General features: G+C 40.3%; 1 protein-coding gene across 3 annotated transcripts in view; it reads right to left on the bottom strand.

The window, feature by feature from the left end:
• The window catches only part of LOC117570513 (death-associated protein kinase related), a 64,240-nt gene that overhangs the window by 3,581 nt on the left and 40,779 nt on the right, over positions 1 to 19,880 (bottom strand). For all 3 annotated transcript variants that reach the window (XM_052008684.1, XM_052008685.1, XM_034252254.2), the window contains exon 3: positions 117 to 329. In XM_052008684.1, coding sequence (XP_051864644.1) covers positions 117 to 329 — 213 coding nt within the window. The remainder of the gene's footprint in view (positions 1 to 116; positions 330 to 19,880) is intronic.

The raw sequence follows: 19,880 nt of genomic DNA, 5'->3' as shown, positions 1-19,880 counted from the left end.
CGTCATCAGTTGGTTTGGAGTCATTTTGTCAGGGAATCAGACACTCGAAAGTGTGCGCAGTTCAGTTTTTAAGTCAATGGAGGTATCGGGATGGGGGAAATGAGTATGATACTTACAGCTCTAGCAGCAGCGCCGTGTCGGAGCGCGTCTCATGCACCGCATTCAGATTGACAATGTTGTCCTCGCCCTCGCATAGCATTAGGACGGCAATCTCGTGCTTGATCTCCTTGTCGCTGCTCTGTGCGCGTCGGCGTCGCTTTAGGAATTTCGCCGCGAAATGCAAACCGGTATTCTTGTGTATCGCCCGACGAACAGCCGCAAATTTGCCCCTGCAATAGAACAATGGATAACAAAACGGATTAGTTGTATGCTTATTTCTCTCTTTCTTTCGGTGTGTGTGTGTATGGTGTGTTTTTTTCTTCTTTTCATATATTTACATATGTATGTATTTTGTTTGAAAAGAGCAAAACCGGACTGGTGGCTAACTGACTAACTGGCCAACACACTACAAACTCACAACACGCTTGCGGCCCACACGCACCAAATGCTTTGGCTTTGGCCCGAACCAACCGACTTAGGCTGGCTTTCATTCATAAGATTACCCAATTGTTGGACGAAAACCGCAGCTCATGAGGCATCCAAAGTGACTCAACGCGACTCATCACAGAACCAAAAGCCAAACTCTGGCCACGTTGAGGCTGGTAAGAGTGTAAGCAAGGAGAATAAGAGGGAGGCGGAGAGAGAGAAAGGGGGGAACAACGTCAGCGTCGCGTCGTCGAAACGCCTTTGACAAAGTACGTGCCATAATGAAGCAATTGCGCTTCCGGCAACCACTAGCAACAACAACAACAACAGCAACAGCAACATCAACAACAACAGCGACAAATCTGGCATACCAAATAAGTAAGTAAGTAGTTGGCCAGCGGCAACGTCAACGGCAACGGCAAACGGCAAACGGCAGCAGGAGCCAGCGGGCAGATGGGACAAACGGGACAGATAGACAGGCAGAAAACAACGACAACGACGACGACGACGACGCATCACGCAAGCCTCGAGACGACATCTCTTCGCTTCTAACAAGAATGCCCCAATCCAAAAAGAATGGACACCACGACTTTGCGTTGCTCTGCAATTGAGCAGCATTTTTCAATTGCGTCCAAAATTGTTTGAGGTTGTTGTTTGTCTCTTTAGAGACAACAAAATTATTTACATTGCAATTCTTTGATGAAGATTATTATTGAAATTACATTTCAATAAATTAGATTAAATTATGCTGATAGTTTTAATTATTATAAATATATTTCAAATTACATTTTTAAGATTTGATCACATTACATTTTGTTGTAAGAGTGCCTATATTATATATGTATAGTACATATATCATAATTAACATATTGTTTGGTCACACTTGATCTTAACTCCCTCTTTGCCTGAAAATACTGTTCATTATTTGTATTTAAAACTAACTCGATGTTGTGTATTTTAATTGACAATGAAATAATTTGAATATATGTATGTGTATTTCTGTGATACAAATATGAAGAGTTATATTTGGTTCATTCAGTTTACTACAATTTACATATATAGCAAGTGCAGAGTATGTCTGTTCCGATCTGGCTGGCTGCCTGGCTGGAAGAGTGCAGACTAGAGACTAAAGATGGGGCAATGCCATAATGAGCGACATAAGCGGTAAGGCTGTCGTCGCCTTCACGCTGGACTGGTTTCTAATTGTTGCAACGTCCGCTCACCCGCTGTCGTTGTCGTTGTCGCTGTTTTGGCCAACAGCGGACAACGCCTTGCAACAGAGATGCTTGCAGCATGCACACAGTTTGCAGCTTGCAGCTTGCAGCGGTCGCTGCAACGTCCACAAATTGTCAAATGTGTCGCTCGAGGTGCAATCGAGTGGCAAGTCTAAGTGAAATATTTTCGTGCTTGCCACGCAATGAAGATGCATGTGATGTTGCTGCTACGGCTGCTGCTGTTGGGCTATTCAATTAACGCTGGCAACATTTGCATACGCTATATACCTTGGCAACATGTTGCCAAGCCCTGTCAACATTCCGCTTGCAGGTGCATTTACAGTTTTTACCCCCAATCATCTTTGCTCCTCTCGCTCGCTTTAATTAAATAACTATAGCAACGGCAACTAATTGGGCAAGGTCTTGTTGTTGTTGTTGCTGCTTTGGCTGATGGGTCATAAAATGTTGCTGTTGTTGCGTAAGTTGAAGCGACTTCCATGCTCTCTTTACTGCCCAGAGGCAGAGGCATCAGCGACTTTGTAGCTGAACTTAACTGGAGATGGAGGCGTGGGCGTGTGTGTATGTGTGTGTGTGTGTGTTTGCCTGCCCAGCAGCTGGTTGAGTGAACTTTTAAAGGTTAGCCTAAGGCCTTGTCGCAGGGCAGAGGTTCCACTGTGCACAGTGGTGTCGTGGTGCTTCACTAGTCGTGGTGTCATTGCTCGTTCGACTTCGACTCGGGTTCATGGTTGAGTCCATGTTGTTTTGTTGTATTGTTTTTTGGCCAGTTCTGGCCACTCCCACGCGCATTGCCCTTTTTTGAATGGCTCATTAAATCGATTCGAATTGAATCGTATATTGAATCTGGCGCGTCACAGTTGTCGCTCGCTTAGAACAGCACTTATTATGGCATTTAATAGCGTTCAACGATCTCGAGAGTGTGAATTTGACTATCGAGTGTACTGTGTGTGTGTGTGTGTGATTCGCCAAAATGGTCAGCATTTGGCGATTTTGACAAGCAGCCAGAACACGTCTTTGGATCCATCCCAGAGATTCGAGTCTCAGAGTTTCGGCACATACAAGGCATTGTTTCGCTGTCGATCTTTGATCTCTGTTCTGTTCTGTTTTGTTCTCTTCTCTTCTCCCCTCCTTGTGACGCACAATTTGTTGGTCGGCATGCGACCAAATAAGGTGGCGTTTAAAAACGCGAATAAAACGCGTCAAGCGTGCGCACGTGCGCTTCAACATGTCGTTCTATGGCTAAATCGGAGCAGAGCGCAACAAGAGGGAGGCAGGGGGGCAGCGGGGGAGGGGGTTAAAAAAGATTTGCGCAAGCAGCATCAATATTTACATTCGACGTTCTTTTTTGTTTTTTTTTTTTTGTTCGTTTCTCTTTCTCTTTGGCTGGGGGCGAGAATGGAGCATGGAGCATGGAGCGTGGCGCAGTAAAACGATTGCACAATTTGCCTTGTTTGTTTGCCTGACGTTGGAGATGGAGAGGGAGGGGAGACCGGCGTTGCTGCAATGTGCAAAGGGGGTAGGAGCAAATACATATTTGACAGCGCTAAATGAAATCAACAGCGAGTTGTTGTTGTTGTTGTTGCTAGCAACGCAGATCAAAGAACTTCAACGCACCGAACAAAGTAAATGGATTGCAAATTAGAGAGTTGACTTTGCCCGTTCTCGAGATACTATCGATTAAACCATATCGCTTAATATTGTAGTTATAGATTTGTGCGAAAGATAAAAGAACATGTAAATTGCTTTGCATTGTAATTTACTTTAAGTTCTATTCATAATAATTTATCTTTCAAAGATCGTTTGATCGATAGTATGTTTTGTACAGCTATCGATAACACTTTCGATAACCAGCAGTTTATCAAAGTAATAGTTTTTTAGTACACGTATTGATAGTGCTTCTTAACATAAACTAAAGTTAATGATTGTTGCTGATTTGCTTTCATCGATAGTATTTTTCGGCATAGCTATCGATAGTCAGCAGTTGGTCCTACACAATTCGAAATGCTTCAAGTATTTCGCTGTCTTCGTCTTCTATTTAGCTGTAGATGCTTTGCTTTTGTTTACTTGCTCAATTGAATAAACAGCACAACTTCTCTCGCATCGCCTTGTCGACAACTGCTTTGAAGTCTGTGGCGTGGTTTGCAAGACTTTTAATACATCTACTATGTACTACAACTACTAGTTCACTAGTAAGCATTATAAATGAGCGATAATGTTGGCAACAGCATCCGGCACTTTGAACTTGTTCTTTTGCCATGCAGTAGCTGAGTGTCGAGTAAGCTTCATGGCTGGAGCTGAAGTGTGTTGCCATTTGTAGGCATCAACAAAATTGACTGTTGCTGCGGGTCAGTTTTGAAATGAAATTACGAATTGCAGTTGCTGGACTTATTTGGCTTTGGGTCGAGTGTAAACACTGAGATCTCCTCGAATTAAAAAAAAAGTAATACAAAAAAATGCAAACAATTCGAATGCTAACAATCGACGATGGCGCCCACCCAACCGGAACAGAATAGCAATAGAATAGCAACAACAATGTCACACTACGCAAATTTGTATTGCAAATGAGTAAAACCGTTTTGTGTTAACAAGGTGCAAATTGCTAGGCGGGTGTTGCAACCAAAAGGTTAGCAACTTGCAGCTCTAGTTGCCCAAAAGCGGCAGCGACACACATCAGACTCTGGGGGTGGCAAGAGAGAGGGAGGAGGAGGAGACTTATGTATGTATGTTGCTTCCGTGTAGGTGAAAAATGCATTTGTTAGTTTTGCCACAAAAGTGCACTCTCCCATTCCCAAATGGTTGCAACACACTCCGCAACAACTTCAACAACTGGCAGCAGCTAAAGAATCTTTCTTGTTGCCTTTGACAGACGACGATATGACGATGACGACGATGACGATGTTGATGATGACGGTTGGATGCAAGGATGCGAATGACGACAAAGTGTGCTTAAAGTGCTTGCCTCTTGTTGCTGCCTGCAGTCAGTGCTTTTAGTGCAACCGGGTGCATTGAACCGTAGAGTGGCGACGATGTCGCCGCCGCATGTTGTGCGTGGAGTGAAATCATCTGGCAGGCAGGCAAGCAGGCAGCAGGCAAATAGTTGCCCTTAAGGTGACTAACTAGACATACCCCAAAGGCAGTGTCGCCCATTTGGCGGCTGCCTCACTAATGTGACAATTAAATTGGCCAGACCAACAACAACAACACCAACAACGACGACGACGACAATGCAACACACCAAAACAGCAGATGATGACGCAGTGCAACAAACTATTGTAGCTGCAACAATTTGCGATGCGTTGAACTTGCTTGACCCACACAGAATGTCAACAAAAAAACAACAACAAAAAAAAAGAAGACAAACAAACCAACGCGAAGAAAACAAAACAAAACAAATCGAAGCGAACGTAAAACAAACAAAACAAATCATTCAAATGCATTCGAAATTCAAATTTACACAAAACTGTCTACAGTAATCACTCGACAAACACGACAAAGACAATGCGCAGCAGATTTTCAATTTTGACGTATTATTTGTAATTGTCGAAATTACGAGCATTCTTATCGTTTTGCCCATTTCGATTGCTGTTTCGATTTCATAAGCTCAAACATTACAAATATTATTTCAGCATAATTTCGAGTTGTTCTGCACAGAGAGAAAATAATTTAGACTGAAAAAATCTTGATTTAAGATTTTTTCGATCCTTAAAAGAATAATCTTGAAATTAGATTTTTAGGTTCAATTTTAAGATTAAAATCTTGATTCAAGCTGGGTTCAAACTCTACTCTATTTTTATATAAAAATTAAGATTGCTTAATCTTTGCATTTGAGCCATAATCAATCAATATTAAGTATATCAAATTTAGAATTAATCTAAACTTTTCATCTTGTTTTAAGATTTTGCCTTCTTAGATCAATTTTAAGAATTTCCATTCTTCAGACAAGATTATAATCTTGAATTTCAAGATTGTGCAATCTAGATTTTTTTGTAGATTTTCGATCTTGATTTAAGAACAAACAATAAACAATTGATTTAAGATTTTATTGTTGATCTTAGCACATTTTTGCTTTCTGTGCATCTTTATTATTTTTGCTAAACCTTTTGCCTCTATTGCTCTCTCTTTCTCTGTTGCGGTTGCTCTGCTTTTCCTCTTCAAAGCATTCTAATTTCCGATTTGGATTTAGTGTCATTTCATCATTTCGTACGTTTCTCATTTCGTCGGCTTTCCCCCGTCTTATTCCATTTTGCAAATTGACATCAATAACTTCCGTTAAATGTGCCAATTGTTAATGCGTCTTAGCAAACACGCAAAAACTTTTGACGCTCGCTGCCATTTTTGGGCAGCTCAAAAACAACACACACACACACTCACTCGCACACTCACAAAAACAAAAAACAAAAAAAAAACGGGTAAAAAACGCGTGGGCGTTACGCGCGCTTTGTTTTTAATTGTGAACAAATTTGGTCACAACACAAAAAAAAAAAAAAAAAAAAAAAAAACAAAGTAGCAACAACATTCGCTTAATGTATACAATTAATTTAATAATTTTGTGTATTGCGTTTTCGTTTTGGTTTTTTTTTTTTGTGAAAATACGCTAAATAATTACGCAAACGCCGCTTGAGCCAAGGATTTCACATGTTTTGTTTGCTTTGATTTCATTTTCATTTCGTTGCTTGCCTGCGAATGCAAATCACAATTCGTAAAATGCAAAATGCAAATCCCATTTAAGGCAACAAGAGCACAGCTCTTCTCGTTCCTTCCCCTTCCTCCTTGCTCCCTTCTCCCTCCACCCACCACAAAAGCCGCCTTGCATCATCAACTGTGATTTTAATTAAGCTCATGTCAAGGCACTCCAAGGGGTTGTCGACGCCTCAGCGTCAAGTCAACAACAGCATCCAGAATTCGCCATTCAAATCCACATCCACAATCCTCACTGGGGCATGTGCAGCGACAGTTTTTCGCCACAAAAAAGAGAGAGAGAGAGATAAAGAGAGCGAGAGGGATTGCCTTGGCTTTAAACACTTGACATCCTTTCCATTATGCATAGACAGGAAGCACGCGCTGCGAAGCGAGCACAGTGCCTAGCGGCAGTATGCAAACAGCTCTAAAAATAATATACATATAAATATCTAGGCTGCCGAAAAGCGTACACAAATGGCATATTTGCAATTCATGAAAACACTTTTATTAATAAGTCAAATGATATTCAGTTTTATTGGTTTTACTTTAAAGTTTTCCATATGAAATAGAATATGTTGAGATTTATTTTTAATAAAGAATAAGAATCTCAATTTCTTCAAATGTCAATTTGTATTTGGTCTTTTGCAGCCATTTAAATTTATATATATAAAGAAATGATTGCTCTAAATTGCCTTTTGAAGTTTTTGCTTTGTAATTTAATAGTTTCTAAAAATTTCTATATTTTTTTTTTTTTCAATTTTCAAGTGGCAATGTTTAAAGTTTATCATATAAAATATATATTTTTGCTAAAGATTATGAAGTTTGTTAATCTCAATTTATATTTATTTTTTGCAATTGAAATAAAAAGATTTCTTTAAAAAAGCTTGTGAAATGTTTGCTTTGCCATTTAAATAAATTTGTAAATTTTCAAGTTGCACTTTGATTTTATGCGCCTACTTTTGTGTTGCACTGTATGCATTGCACATTGCTCACAGCGGGTTATCCTGTTACATCCTTAAGCGCGTCCCAGTCACACACACACACACACATAGGTATATGGATGGAGCTTAAAAGCCCATTCAAAGCCGACACCGACACTCACTTGAAATTGTGTCAGGCTCGTTAGTTTGCCCCATGCTGCTGCTGCTCTGACTCTTCCCCCGCTTCCGCACTTACTCTTGGTTATTCTTGCACTCTTCCTTCCTTCCTTCCGTTCTTCCGTTATGAGTTTCTCTCCTCTTCTCAGCTGAGTTGGCTTCCATTTGAGCGAACAAGAGATTTCTTTAGGTGCACATTTGTAGCACAACTTTAATTATGATAAATTAGCTGGCAATTGGCAGCAGGCGCAGCAAGAGTTGCGAGTTACGGTGGCAACAACAACAACAACAACAGCAGCAGTGGCAGCTGCCACAACTTCCACTTCAGCTGCTGTTATCCTTGAGCTGCCACACAGTTCACGTTGTTGTTGTTGCTGTTGAGATTGCCTGTCTATTGATAAGACACATTCCGCAAGCTTTATGGCGACTGTCTTTTTTTTTTGCCGCCGCCGCCGCCGCTGAGTGCCACATGCCACATGTCCATAACGTTGCCACAGAGTCGCAAAACGAATTTATTGGTCATTGGCAGCTGCTGCTGCTGCTGTTGCCGTTGTCTGAGATTTGCTTTTGTTATTCCCCTTGCCAAAGTTCTTAGCTGTCGACCTTACATTAAACTCCTCTTTCCCTTTCCCTCTCTCTCGGTCTCACTCTCTTGCCAGTGCACTGATCAATTGATAGCCATGCTGCCGCATGCCACATGCCACATGCGACAACTTGGAAGTGAACAGATCACGCTGCTAACAAACTTCAAACTTCGATACACACAATGAGACATTGTGGAGATTTCCATTGCTGCGCTGTAGCTCATAAAACGCAGAGCGACAAAAGACGCCACAACAACAACAACATGTTGTACGTGTCATCAGCACATAATCAAGGTCTCAAGTAACCAAGCAGTCAACAGTCAACAGCCAACAGCAGCAGCAGCAACAAAGTTTCATTAACTTGTGTATGTTTTATGATTATTGTTGTTTAGTTACCCTTTCTTTTTCGTAGAGTATTATACAGCCTGCAACTTGATATGCTTTGAATGAAACTTTGACTGAGGTAAAAGCTGTATTTAGTATTTATTCAGTATTTTTGGAATAAGGAAACACAGAAAAAAACTAAAGCTTCTACTTGGGAATAAGCTGGATTGAGAATTTTGTATCTAGTATTTTATTTTAAGAAAACTTTGACTTGGATAAAAGCTGTATTTAGTATTTTCAGAAATAGGAAACGCAGAAAAAGCATTCTTAATTGAGGGCTCGACTAAGGTAAAATCTGTATATAGTATTTTCAGAAAAGGGAAACGCAGAAAAACTAAGCTGTATTTAGTTTGTTGTATATAGTATTTCTTTGACTTAAGTAAAATACTAAATAAAGTTTTTACCTGAGTCAAAGTTTTACTTAGTAAAAGTTTTTTCTGTTTTCTTTTTCTGCAAATACTAAAACAGAAACAACTTTACTAAGTGAAACTTTGACTTAGGTAAAAACTTAATTTAGTATTTTGTATATAGTATTTCTTTAGTATTTCAAGAAAACGGCATAAGTTTTATTTAGTATTTTTCATCTAGTATTCATGTAGTATTTTCAGAAAACGGAAACGCAGCAAAAACTATTATTATATGAAGCTTCAACTTGAGTAAGACCTATATTTAGTATTTTGTATATATTACTTAGTATTTTGAGAAAAAGAAAACGCAGAAAATACTGTTTATCTGTGTTTTGCTTGAGCTGATTGGTAAGCGCATTCAAGCTGCGCCTTGGCAAAAACATAATTTTAACTTGTGCTTATTGTTATTAAAATATATGTGTGTTGTGTGTCGTTGTTGTTGTTGCATGTTGATAATGCGGATATGCCTAGAGAGGCAGGAGAAGCAGTTGCCAATGCCGATGTTGCTGCTGCTGCTGCTGCTTTGCATGCAGATCGTCGCAGTCTTGAACGTTGTCAGCATTGTTGAGTTTCTTAGGAAATCCACAAGAGAAAGACCAAGTTGTTGCAGCTGGCTGGTTGGCTGGCTTATGTGGCGTATGTGTATCATCGACTCGGCATCAACTGTCTGCAAGTGAAGGTCAAGCGAGCGCATCATTTATAAGCCGATTACGCGTTACATAAGCCGCCAATCGACAATCGACCATCGACCATCGGGAATCGGCAATTCAACGTTGCTAACGGTAGTTTGCTTACACTTTTTTTTTTATTTATCTTTTTTGGTTCGCAACTATTGCTACTGTTGCAGCAGCTATAAGCAGATTAGCGAGGAGCCGCAAACCAAAATCTCTGCCTTGATTGAAAACGCTTCGTTATCAGCGTCTAGAGCAAACTAATGAGAGCTAATGCCTCAAGAACTTACGAGGGAGCAGCAACATCAACAGCAACAGCAACAGCAGCAGCTCAAGTAAAATACGCAATCAGCTTAGAACATGACTTGATTTCTTCCTGTTCCCATGGAATCATAACTGCAGCTTTTGAACGACTTGCAGACACCTTTTTTACACTTTAAGGCGGCAGTTAAAAAGATTTATTTGCTTCACAATTAACATTAAACAACAATTGTGATTCGCACACATTGCATACAAATTGCTCAACAAAAATCATTTTGAAATGCGCAAAAATCCTTTTTTGACTCAATAAATGCTACACATATTCCCACACTTGAAAACATTAAATTGCCGCCATAAATACATGCAGATCTAATGCAATAAAACTCGCAAAATGTAGCCAGACAATCATCTCAATAAATAAATAAATACGTTTTCAAAAAACCAGTCAAAATGTATCTACAAGCAATCAAACAACGATCATTATCGTAAAGTAACTGAAGACTTCTTGACAGCTTTGTTGGATTTATGCGATTAAATTGAATATAACATCTTCTGAAATGACATGTTATTAAATTAAAGTAAATGGTTCTGGCATAAGTTGCGCATACGCTGTTGCCAAAGTTCAATAAATTCGCTTGAAAGTTGTCTAAATTTATTTGAAGCCACAAACACAAAAATGTCTTGAACTCGATCGTAAAGCAGCTCTTAACATTAATACCAAATATTCTCAAATGTTAAGTTGCAGTAAAATATTGTTTAACATAGTGTGGTTGCGTTGTTGCCAAACTTCAGTCAAATCTTTTAAAACAGAGAGTTAAAACAATAATTTATTAAACTTTATTGTAAAGTAGTTGTAGTTGTTGTATTGTAGTAACTGCAGAGCTTTCATCACGCTAATATAAAATATTCTCACATTTTAAACTGCTAAATTGCAGTCGACAAAATGTTGTATGCTGTGTTGCCAAAATTCAGTAAATGAACTTAGAAATATCGGAAACAAAAATAAAACAATGTTTGTTGTCGCATCAATTGCGTTGGTTCCAACAAAGTGACAAACTGAACCAACACTGAACTGAGTCAAAGTCCGAGCTATGCAACTCTGTGAGCTAGTTCAAGCGAAAGATCAAATGCAAAGAGGCAACGGGAAAGAGGCAGAAGGAAAGAAGGAAGGGGTGTCACATGAAATTCCATGGCAAGTCAGAGCAGCAGCAGCAACAACAACAACAGATCATTGCTGTGCGCTGAGTCATCAAACGCAGGTGACGCAGTTCGCTGCCGACTTCGACTTCGACTTCAACGTCGACGTCGCATTCACACAGCACCCAAATGTTGTGTGAGTGTGTGAGAAGGGGAGAAGACTGTGTAAGAAAGTGATGCTGCAGAGAGGAGCAAGCAAGAAGCGTTCCCATTGCATGAGTCATCATTATGCTAACTGTTAAATTTGCTGTTTCAGTGGCAAAACTTTTTGTGGCCTGCTGCTGCCTTCCAAGAAGCCGACGGAGACGTCGACGTCGCTTTGGTATCTTTGCTTGACCTATGATGTAATCGACGCTCGGTTTGGCTTGCCAGCAACTTGAAAGGGTCGTCCAAGGCCGTCTTCACTGTTGTTGCTGTTGCCGCTGCTGTGATTTTTGCATGTTGCGTGTGGGTTGCTGATGCCGTTGCTGAGATGCTGCCGTTGTCGCTGCCGCTGCCGAATTGAGCCCAAAGTCAAAACCAAGGCGCCAAGAGCCCGCGTTACAATTCTCCCCTCCAACCCCCCCCCCCCCGTCGCTGTTGTCCGTCGTCTTCCAGTGTGTTTGTCGTTGTTTCAGTGTTTCGTCGTGTAATTCAACGCTTTGAACTTTAACGCTTCGTTAAGTTTCACGCATGCAGATTTCAAATGCTGCCCATGTGCGTGTTTCTACACGAATGTACGTGTACGTGTACGTGTACGTGTGTGTGTGTGTGTGTGCGGCGTCCCAATTCTGTCAATCAACTGCGTTTTTTGTGGGTGCCAAGCGTTTTGTTTGGATTATGTTAACCACAAAAGGCCAAAGTCAAAGTATTATTAACAACAACAACAACAACAACAGCAGCAACAACGATAGCAACAGCAACAATTTGTAGTTGCAACAAAGGGAAAGGGGCTGCCTCGAAAATGCAACTGCAAATTGCTGTCAAGTGAGCACTCAACTAACTGCGATTCACATTTAAAGTTCACTTCAAGATCGCGCCGTTGCGCTTCTCTTCTGCTCCTCTTCCCTCACCCTATTTATTTGGCCAAATGAATCAGTTTCAAAATGAAGCAACCTCAATATACTATACAATCAAAGAGGAGACTTAACACACGCTATAAAAAAAGTAAAAAAAAAAAAAAACAGTCATCAAAATGCATTAAACACGAGTCGCACAAAAATGTGCCATGGCCCAACCGGTTCGCTTCAGTACTCCCCCAAAAACAGCAGCAACAACAACAGCAACAACAACAAATTCAACTCCAAGTTTTGGAATTGGATTTGGAGGAGCTGCCTCGACTCTTGTTGTGAATGTTGTTGTACCAAAATATTTGTGTGCAACAAGAAGGGCATTGAAAACTGTTCAACTTCAAAGCGATGTCTGCAAAGCATCAAGTTGGATTAACTCCAACTCAGGCCAAGAGCAACAATTTTCTAGTTGATTATAGCTTTATTAAAATCCTTTGCTCTCATTTTACGTTTATCTATATTTCTACAATTTATTAATAACAAAATCTATCCTTAGTTTAATACTATTTTTCTCTTAACATTATCTCTATTTATTTATTAGTGTAACTACATTATATTAATATATATTTTATTTTTTCATCTAGGTTGTTGGTTCATCTCTTATGTTTACTATCTTGTTGTTATCAAAATCTTGCTATATTATTATATTTAACTGTCTGTTTCAGTATTTCTCTATTAGCTACTCTCAGTTTACCAAAATATATAATTATTGGAATTTATTTTGTACCTATTCAGTATTTTTTTCGATAAAGAGTTTTTAATACTTTAATATCTTATTATTATCAAACTCTTTTAATAGTTCATTATTATTAAATTTAACTGAATGTTTAAGTATTTCTCTTTTAGCACCTCTGAATTCATTATAATTATTAAATTTTGTAATTGATGGAGTTTATTTTATACCTATTCAGTATTTTTTTTATCGAATAGCAGTATTTTATATTTATATGCTAAATTTTGTGCATCTTTTGAAATAATTAATTTTATCTATTCTACACTTTTGTATTAACAAATGTTCCCTTTTCCTTTAATTCTTTGTAGTACCTAATTAATCAATTTTTTTTTTGATTGTTTTAATTTAGAGTATAATTGAGTTCTTCACTTGTTTCTGTGCTAGTTTTATTTTGTACTTAGAGTTTCTTGGGGACAGAGGTCAAGAGTGCAGCGTGACAAGCCTGCAAGGGGGGGCGTGGCGTGGTTGTGGGCGGATAGCGTGAGGGAGCTTTTGCATGGCGGTGGTGGTGGCAACTCTGCTCTCCATTGTTGCAATTATGCTAATTTTGTGTTGAAGCCTGGGAAGCAGCAAACACAACAACAACAACAACAGCAGCAGCTTCAGCAGTTGAAAAATAAAATGGAAAAGTGGAAATGAAATGCTTTTCACACATGAATGCGAGCGAATGCATTGCACATCACGTCCAGGGAGGGAGAAGAAGCAGGGATGGCGGCCATTGAAAGTCTTTTTTTTTTGTTGTTTTTGTGTTTTCTGCCTGCTGGCCGCCAACGTTTTGATGGAAACGAGTTTGCTGTTGTTGTTGTTGTTGATGTTGTTGCTGGTGCTGCAGCGACGTCGCGGAAAATGTGGGAAATTCATGGAAACAATTTTTCGTTGTTAAAGTCGCTTTAAAAATCTCAGTGTCTCAGTCTCAACAGTCGCGACAGAGAATGCAGCCTGAAGAGAGCCAAAGTTTTAGCGCATAATGAAATACAGTGCGCGATTTATAGAGCGAGAGAGACAGACAGACAGACAGAGAGAGAGAGAAAGAGAAGTTTCCCCTGACAGCTTTTACTTTGTTATCGTTGTTGTTAATTGCTTGGCCATTGGCCCCAGCAAAAAGGTTCTCACGACGACGACGACAACGACGACGATGACGATGACTGCCGGTTAGTTGAGCCATTAGCGCGTCTCTTTAGCCAGAACTCAAAAGACAGACAGACAGACGGACAGAGTGTTGTGGCTAGCCAACAGATCAGGCTGGCAAAAGTTGGGGGCCAACTCTGGGTGGCTTTCCGAGCTGAGTTGAGCTGAGGCGAAAGATCGTGGAAAGCAAAAGCAAAATGCCGCCGCCGACGTCAGTCGTCGATTGAATTGTTGACGCTGCATTTCAAAAGAAGGAATGCGCCTTCCAGGAAGAGAGACCATTGCACTGCATAGTGAAACTAAACAGACAATAAGAGACAGAGAGAGAGAGACAGATCATCAATTGGTGCCGACAATGAGCCAAAAGTGCAATTAATCGTTTATCGGCGAACATGCATCAACATGCGCGCGAGTCTCATTTGCCAGGTAGGTGAAACAGTCTTCGATCGTCGTCGTCGTCTTCGTTGTCGTCATGATAATCAATTGCCTGTCTCTGTCTTCGTCTGCTGCACTTGGCACTACTGGCCGTCATAATAAAACTCAAACTCAGTTAATAGAAATTAATGAAAAGCTGCAGCGCAAAAGCAACACACACACAAATAAATTGTGTGCATATTAGAAAATAAATGCAAAAAGACAGAAACAGAAACAGACAAAAACACAAACACAAACAAAAAGCAATTGCAATAGCAATAATAATAATAATAATAAAATGAGAAAAAATTGTTAAATTACCCGACACGCAACCTCAAAGTCCAAGTGGTTGTGTTGTGTGGAAGCCTGTCTAGCCTGGTCTGATCTCCATCTGCAGCTCCAACTCCAACTCTAACTCTAACTCCAACTCCATCTCCGGCTCGACTCACTAAGCGACTAACTGACTAACTGCCTGACTGACTAACTGACTGACTGAATGTCTTGGCCAAGTGAAAGAAAGAGTTAAGACAGCGTTGAGCCTTTCTACTTGCCACCATTTGCACGCAGCGCGTGCGTTGCATGCAACACACAATACACTAGACAGTATTCGCATTCGCACAGTGAATCATTTGTGTGTGTGTGAGTGTGTGCAAAGCAAATGCTTAATTATCGATAGCTGCATTTTATATTATATTAATGCACGCATATTTACGTACTATCGATAGTAAACCGATTTATCATACAAATTAAACGATTGCTGAAAACTATATTTATTATTATTTTTATCGTTCTCCTGTCGTACTATCTCACTTACGTACTATCGATAGTAAACCGATTAATCATACAAATTAAACGATTGCTGAAAACTATATTTATTATATATGGATGATTTTTACTGTTTTAATGTTTTTTTATCGTTCTCCTGTCGTACTATCGCACTTACGTACTATCGATAGTAAACCGATTTATCATACAAATTTAACAATTGCTCAAAACTAAATTTATAATACATGAATGATTTACTTACTCATTTAGAGATTGCAAATGTAAGCATAAATGTATTTATCGTTATCCTGTCATAATATCGTACTCACGTACTATCGATAGTACACCGATTTATCATATCAATTTAACAATTGCTGGATGATTTGCTCATTTAAGAATTTCAACGCTAATCATTAATGTATTTATCGTTATTGTGTCGCAAAAACCGTTGACCGTTGAATACCGATAACTTATCGCTTGCACTTTAAGAGCAGAGCGCATAGATGAACTCTCTACTAATTAGCGTATAACAAGTAAAAACATGTCAGTCGCTGATCAATTTATCTCCTGATAAATTCTCTCTATCTCTCTGTGCAATCGATACGCAATTATCGATCGCACAGCTCATTAAAAAGATCTCAAGTCACAACGCAGCACAACAATCGATAACCTTGCCGGGTTTCATCGGTCAATTGAACGGTCGTAGAACTCACGTTGGAATTTCGCTTTTTTGTTTTTTGTTTTTTTGACTATGGACATGGACAATGCCCCCGGTGGTGCTGTGCCACGCCCCGAACTGTGTGGCACGCCCCGTGTGAACGCCAAATTAATTGTGAATTAATTATTTATTTATTTGTTGTGATGATTGTTGCTTGCGATGTTTTATGTTTTTGTTTTGCACTTTTGCAGTTTTACAACTTTATTTTGCAGTTGAAGGAAGTTGACACGACGACTGACCAAGATCATGGTCAACGTTGATGATCAGTATAATAATCAGTAGAAGCAGATGATTAATATGATGCTGCAGTTGGGGAAATGATGATGATGATGATGTCAGCGCTAGTCAGTGGCAAGCAGGAGGCTCTTGAAATGGGTCAACAAACATGTGCTGACCAGGCAAGTCAGGCAGTCAGGCAGCTAGGCAGCTTTTACTTTACGAAAATTGGCATTGGATGACTTGCAGCAAAAGCGAAAAACACGAAAAAAAAATGTGTTGCACGCTGCCGCATTTTGTGGCAACTCTCGTTTACCATTTGCCGCTTGAGTTAAAGTCGCAAGTAAAAGTGAAGTGAAGTGAAGTTTTATTTTCGATTTACTGTCTCGCCACAAAGCCTTCAACTCATCTCTTTTCTCTCTCTCTCTCTCTGTCGCTTAGTGGGTGACTGGGTGGCTCCTCTCTCTCTCTCTCTCTTTCGCTCTCCTGACTCCTCTTGTGTGGACAGTTGAATTTCCGTTTTGTTAATTGAATGCAGCCCAGCCATAGTTTAACGCTTGCAACAAAGAGCTGGCATTGGACTCATTACGCCTCCGACACAAGGGCGCAATTGCTAGAAGGAAGCGAAGGAGGAGGAGGAGGAGGAGGAGCAGTGGAGATGGGAATGCAACTAGAATAGGGCTCGGGACAGCGACTGGGCAGTATTTAATGCGCGTCACGTAGCAGCAGCGTCGTTGTCGCCCCCAATCCCCCAATCAGCTATGCCACGCAAAGATGCCCATGCAATACGTGCGTGCAACGCGATGAAACCAATCAATGCAATCAGCGAGAGGGAGACTACTAAAGTGGGAGCAGGCAGCGGATGCACTTATGTGTGCCTGTGTGTGTGTGCAGGGGGTGTGGGAGGGTCACTTGGCGTGACGCCTTGCCTCGCCACGCCGAGTTGCAGCAGCAGCAACAGAATGAGGCAAAATCATGCGTAAAGCTTTCTACAACATGTGCCTGCATTCTCAATGAGTCTGTGTATGTGTGTGTGTGTGTGCAGCACGCGTTGCTATTTCCGTTCTGGACAACAACAAAAAGGCAACCAACACACACACACACATAAATAGAGAGAGAGAGACAGCAAGAATCGCTGCTGCTGCTCTGCAAATGGGTCAAACGATGAGTGGCGTAGGCCTGGAAGAGTTGTTGTCCAAGTGGATTTACTCAATGGCCAATGTCCATTCATAGCGTCGTCAACTGTACAGTTAGCATTACACACACACATACAAGAAAGCAACGAAGACGAAGCAAAAAGGAGAACCAGAGATTCCACTTTTGCCCATAAGCAGCAAATTTAATTACTATCAATTACGATATCGCCGCCTGTTATCGATAACATCGAATGTCCATTTGTAAGCACCAACAACAGCAGCCGCAAACTAGCTCCACACATGAGCAATGAGTTTTCATTAACCAAGATGGAAATCTTGAGCAAATTTGTTTGCATTAATGCAGGCATTAAATATATCATTGATTAAGACAAATGTTAAATAAAAATCATTCGGCGAAAACATATATGACATTGTTTGCATTAAAAGTGTGGCCATATTTAAAAAAAAAAAAAAAAAAAAACTAAAGAACAAGTCATTTAAATACTAAATTAACTGATTTGTGAATATACCAGTTGAAGTACTCTAGTTACTGAAATGCATTATTATAAAATGAATATAAAACATTCAAAACGACGACTGTATAAAATGTCTGTCGATAATTATTTGTCGTAATTAATTGCTGGTAGCTGGCTGGGCATCAATTACGCTCTCAATATTTACAAAGAGATTTGATCAAGTTGCAATTATGAATTATTCACAGCTGATCGCATTGATTTGCTGCTGGGCTTGTGCTTTGGATTTGGATTTCGTTTACTCGCCGAGTCGAGTACAGTGAGAGTGTATTGAGTGCTACTGTTGTTGTTGTTGCTGTTGCTTATCTCAGGTTCAGATTAATTCATTCAATCAGAATCAGAATCAGCTCATTGATCAATTTGATCATTCATCGCATCGCATTGCATTGCCAAAGTGAAAAATGTATTCGCCTTTTGTTGCGGCCAATTCATTCATGCAATTGCAGCCACTGGGTGTGTGTGTGTGTGTGTGTAAGTATTTTGTGTTTGTAATTCATTCATTGATCCATCCAGACACACACATACACACACACACACGCCCAGGCAACACTCACAAACGAACAACAAACAGTTTGTTGCCTTCTACTTCGTCTGTTCTCCAATCCCATCCCCAACCCACTTTTCCATCTCTTTCTCTCTCACTTGCCCACTCTACCCCTTTTGCATCGCTGTCTCGCTCTTGTCTCGTATTCCATGTTCCATGTTCATTCATGCGCACGATCTTTTTCATTCATATGCACAATTTGAGCGACGCACACTTGCACACACACACACACTTTTACACTTGATAGTAAAAATTTGTTTGCAGACCCCGCAGAACAAATTAATGTTTATTTATTCTTAGCTCGGTTTTCTTTTCATTTCGTTTTTGTTGTTGTCATTCGCTTGATTCCCCCCTCTTCTCCACCCTCCTACTTCACCTCTTTACCGCCTTTCTTGCTCCTCCTCACTTCTTCCTCTGCCTTCTTCTTTTTTCGCCACGCTTCTTCTTCGACTGTTCGTCGCCATTTTTTCAATTAAATTTCAATTTAAGTTTCTTCCTGAGCCGCCGTCTTCCTTCTCGCTCTCTCTCTCTCAGGTTCTCTATTTTATGCTATCGTTTCTTTTTTGTTGTTGCTGTCGCATAATTAAAATTCAACAACATTTTTGTTTATTATTCGAACGCATTCTGTTTTGTTTTTGACTGCGTGGGCGTTGCGCTGTCTCGCTCGCACTTACTACCTGCTGCATCTTCGTTTCTTCCTCACTCTTCGCTCACACTTTGATTTAGCTCTGCTAACTTCTTTTCTGTTGCAATGTGGCGAAAGTGAAGCATGTTGCAGCAGCTGCAGAAGTTTGTGGCAAGTGGAGCCCTTGCTTGCCACAATTTGCATTGCATTGCAACGCACAAAAACAAAAAAAAAAAAAAAAAAAAAAAGAAAAGTTGTTGCCAACATTTGTTACATATTCACAGCAGCAGGCAAGAGTGAAGAGAGGGGCAAGGGGAGAAGGGATGATTGTGGGAGTAGGCTGAAGGGAGAAGACTTCGCGTTGGCTTAGCTCGCTGGCTGACTGACTGGCGGCAATTGAGGCGAAGACAAAGCGCAATACAAAATAGACAATGGAATGTTGTGCCCCAAAATGGAGTTGGCCAACAGCGAGCAACAACATCAACAACAACAACAACTGCGGCAGCAACACTTTTGCTTGCAATTGTTTTTGCGGTTGCGACTTTCGCAGCAGTGTCCGCATTTTTTTCTCCTCCATCATCATCATCAACAGCAGCAGCAGCGGCAACGTGTTGCTGTGTGTTGTGGCATCCATCCGCTTGTGGCTTGCCGGCAATGCTTGCAGGGCCGCCGCTGACAAAAAGCCCAGCAACAACAACAACAACAACAACAATATAAATAGCTCTCGTTGCAAGTAGGAAATGTGTTTGTTGCATAATTTATGAGGGAAAATTGTTATACTTAGCTGGCATCCGACACAACAACTCTCCATATGCCCATCTCTCTATCTCTACAACTCCCATTTCCATCATCTCTCCACATTTCCAACTTCATGAACAACGTTTCGCTTCTACTTCGTTTGTCATTTTTTTCTTTGCTGTTGCTTTGCATTCATTCATTCATTATTCTGCGGCAGCTGCCAAACGGCCTTGAAGTGCGTAT

The sequence above is a fragment of the Drosophila albomicans genome, chromosome X (assembly GCF_009650485.2).
Source record: "Drosophila albomicans strain 15112-1751.03 chromosome X, ASM965048v2, whole genome shotgun sequence".
In the NCBI taxonomy this organism is placed as follows: Eukaryota; Metazoa; Arthropoda; class Insecta; order Diptera; family Drosophilidae; genus Drosophila; species Drosophila albomicans.
The sequence above is the reverse complement of the archived record's forward strand: the minus strand, read 5'-3'. Positions and strand labels throughout refer to the sequence as shown.